Here is a 3904-nt window from a genome sequence, read left to right as displayed (position 1 = left end):
ATGGATAGATATACAGAACCGTGAGTATCAAAGTTCGAATTTTGATAATGATGTTCAACTAAATAATATTGACTTTTATCAATTAATATAGAATTTACGAACATGATCTATTTGATACAATGTATGACCGAATAAAAAATAGATAAGAATATAATATGGTTGTGATAAAATATGATATTAATATTTTATTGTTTTAAGTGTTTGATATACCTTTAACAATGATATAATAAAGTGCTTAGTATATTTACATAATAAAATTACTCTATATAACAATCATATATTTTTGAAGGAAAAAAAAACTATTTTAAAATTAATATATTAAAAAAATGACACTTAAATTTAAAATATACAAAATAATTTAACCAATTTAAAAGATCAAAATAATTAATTTTCAATATTTATGAATAAAAACTAATTTTATTATACATATTAGATAAATTACACACACACTGTAATTATACAAAAAAATTGATTTTTAAAAATTAATATACACATTTCTACAATTTTAAATAATAATTTTATTTTTAAATGATATAATTGTCATATATTATTGATTTAATTTAAAATCAAAAACTTTTTATTTATTTTTATTTATATTTTATATTAGTTGTACCGAAATATTCAATTGGCAGTTCACTTATTTATTTTTAAAGAGTTAAATTTTAGTTATTAGACTACTAAATTAAAATAAATAAAAAATAAATTATATCTTTTAAGGATTAATGAATAATATAAATTTATGTCACATCAAATTAATTTGTAATCACTTACATTTAGATAAAAATTTGAGCTAAAGATATATAGTAAAATACATTTTAAATTTTATTTGTTATTATATTATATTATATTATACTGTATTATCAAAATTGAGGCATAATATATTAGACTTATCTTTTTCCATCAATATATTAGAATAATTTGATAATCAAATGCACTCAGACACGGTTTTATATCCGTTTATATTTTTTTTCCCATTACTTTAAAATAAAGAATTAAGCATTTTTGGGAAAGAAAATAAAAGCGCCACATTCGATGGATGTGTTTAGTTTCCCAATTAATAATTTTTTCTTTACAAGTAATTGACCAGCGTTTTAATACGCGTTTGGTTGGTGATCATAGGAAATTAAAGTTGTATTTTTTCACCCAAATTAAAAAAATAGAACATTATTTTAGAACCTCTTTAGAAAGTAATTTTAAAAAAGTTTATTTATTCTGGAAATTGAATAATGTGACGTTGGCCAAAAGAAGTTCACAGAAAAAGACATAACTAAAGAACGTTCGTTGACACAAATCGAACGCGACTATTAAAACAACGACGGGTAGTACATTGCTGACCTAATCTCACATTTGGTACACGCATATTTCCCCTATTTTTAGGGTTATTTTATTAGGCACTTTTTTCGGTGTCACGTTCACATATATAAAGTTTACAAACCCCATTCCCACATTCACAATTCTCATTCTCCAATTTTGCTCCGTCTCCATTGATTTATTTTGGAAGCGGGGCATCTCCTTATTCATCAATTTCTGCATCTCTTCTCAACATGGCTCCCAACAGATGGATTAGACCCGAGGTACATACATATTTATCAGTATAGCTTTTGTTTTGGTTATATGATTTGATGATATCTAACTGTGTTTTATGTGTTGTGTGATGTGAATAGGTATACCCACTTTTCGTGCCTGTTGGTATGGCTATTGGCCTCTGCGCTATGCAACTTGTTCGAAACATAACCACCAATCCTGAAGTCAGGTATATATCATTCTTTATCTCTAATCATGTATTTAATGAACTAATAAATCTATTTTATAAAATTGATTTTGGTGGGCGATATGATAGTTTTCAATTTGATCTGTTTTTTTGTAAACTGATATCAGAAATTTATCTATTTAGCCGACTGTAATTAGTGAAATATGACTCTGTTATTGTTGTGTTATCATTATAATGGCTGCTGTTTGTTTTGGGGTTTTTGTGATTTATAATTGAAATTTTCAATTTGATTATTGTTTCAGGGTAACCAAACAGAACAGAGCTGCAGGAGTTCTTGACAATGAAACGGAGGGTGAGAAATATTCACAGCACTTTGTCAGGAAGTTTGTCCGCGGCAAGAGCCCTGAGATTATGCCATCCGTCAACGGCTTCTTCTCCAATCCAAACTAAGTCAAGCAGATGCCATGCTTTTTCTTCTAGAAAATTTCATTTCTGGGTTTAAATAATATATTTGGCTTTCTGTTGTTTTGAATTGAGAAGTAGGAGGATAAAGGAATTTGATTTTTCAGATAAAGGATATATTATGATTGTGTAATTTCTTGTTGGATGGGATTCAATTTGTCTCAAGAATAAAGGTTTATACTTGCAATTGTTGGTGTTTATCAGTTTTCTTTGATATTGTTGGTAGAAATGTTCTTGCATTGCAGACAAAATAATATTTCATCAAAGGAATTAGCATCTCTCTCCTCTCTTTCTCCTAAACCCATCAATAGCTAAAAAAATTATTTTTCAATGACTTGTTTAGTATAATCACCCAAAAATTCTTGACATGTTGTCTGCTGTCATAACTATTGATGGCTCAGCATTGTTCTTTCTTGACTGGTTTCAGAAATTATTCTCTACAAAAGTATTATCGAGATAGACATGCAACTAAAGTGGGACTTCATTGGGTGAGTTCGAATGTGTGTTGGTAGATATAATGGGGCTCAAACGTGCTTATTTGGTGAGTCTTTTCAAATGTGTTTTGGTAGATATGCTCGGCTTCAAAATTGTTTGTCCGACGATTTTGAACAAGTCTTTTTGAATGTATATGCCAAGATATGATCGGGCTAAAAAGTATTTGTCTGATTATTGGACAAGTCTTTTCAAATTTGTGTTGGTAGATATGTTCGGCCTTAAAAGTGTTTGTACGCTAATTGGATGAGTCTTTTTGAATGTGTGTTGGTAGGTGGATATGGCTCGTTGAAAATCGAACCAATAGACTTACCATACATCACCTCTTAGATCCCCTTTTATATTTGATAATCTCTATATATTTATATTGTTAAAACTGTCTCTGATATTATTTATCAATTAAAGTATATTTTTCTTTAAAAAATTTAACTTTTATAGTAAAAACGAAATTTTTGATAGGATAATAAAATTTATTTTTTTTCACTATTTTCCTTGTAAACCCCAATCATATTCCAGTATACTAGAAATTTTGCAAATACTCATAATTTCCGATATGACAAAAAAGTGTTTTTCTTGTGTGGTCTAGAGTCGGCAGAGTCTTCTATAGATTTCTGAGATCTGTGCCAAGTGGTAGTGGTTGGAAGGTGATGATTAGGTGTTGGTTGCATAATCATAAACTATATAAGGATTTAGAAAGCCATAATATATTGGGCAGTCTAAAAGATCATAAAAGATAGTTTATGAATCACATGACGAAGTACAATATGGTTCAAAGGTACATAGTTACTGTTTTGAAAGACAAAGATCTAGAAAACTTCATCAGTGTTACCCAAGTGTATAAAGCTAGAGCTACATACAATGCGAGTAAGAGATGTCCATTGACGGAAATGCAAATGTTGTTGAGTCTTATTCATAGAGAAAAATACATGTGTTGGATTAGAAATAGGGAAGACTCAAATGTTGTTGTTGATATCTTTTTGGACACATCCTGATTCAGTGAAGTTGTTGAATATGTTTCATTTGGTGAGATGTTGTTTTTTGATATCTTTTGGACATATTTTAATTTATCAGATTTTTGATTATGTCCATTGTGATCATATAGGTATCGACTACAACTGCTTGAGATTGTTGGTGTTACGTCAACAAAGTTGACATTTTCGGTTGGCTTTGCCTATTTAGAACATGAAAGAGAGGATAACTTCAAATAGGCATTGGAGAAGCTCAAAGAGTTGTTCTCTT

General features: G+C 28.9%; 1 protein-coding gene across 1 annotated transcript; it reads left to right on the top strand.

The window, feature by feature from the left end:
- The first annotated feature begins 1342 nt into the window (after positions 1 to 1342).
- Positions 1343 to 2360, top strand: LOC127083063 (uncharacterized). The gene is made up of 3 exons (XM_051023294.1): positions 1343 to 1574; positions 1665 to 1753; positions 2014 to 2360. The coding sequence occupies exons 1-3, from the start codon at positions 1545 to 1547 to the stop codon at positions 2159 to 2161; spliced, it is 267 nt and encodes an 88-aa protein (XP_050879251.1). The 5' UTR covers positions 1343 to 1544; the 3' UTR covers positions 2162 to 2360.
- Positions 2361 to 3904: the final 1544 nt, after the last annotated feature.

The sequence above is a fragment of the Lathyrus oleraceus genome, chromosome 5 (assembly GCF_024323335.1).
Source record: "Lathyrus oleraceus cultivar Zhongwan6 chromosome 5, CAAS_Psat_ZW6_1.0, whole genome shotgun sequence".
Classification (NCBI taxonomy): domain Eukaryota; kingdom Viridiplantae; phylum Streptophyta; class Magnoliopsida; order Fabales; family Fabaceae; genus Lathyrus; species Lathyrus oleraceus.
This window is presented reverse-complemented; position numbering and strand designations above follow the sequence as displayed.

Coding starts and splice junctions, on each gene's coding strand:
- LOC127083063 (XM_051023294.1), top strand. CDS start 1,545: ATGGCTCCCAACAGATGGATTAGACCCGAG. Junction 1,575..1,664: donor ACAGATGGATTAGACCCGAG/GTACATACATAT, acceptor TGATGTGAATAG/GTATACCCACTTTTCGTGCC. Junction 1,754..2,013: donor ACCACCAATCCTGAAGTCAG/GTATATATCATT, acceptor TTATTGTTTCAG/GGTAACCAAACAGAACAGAG.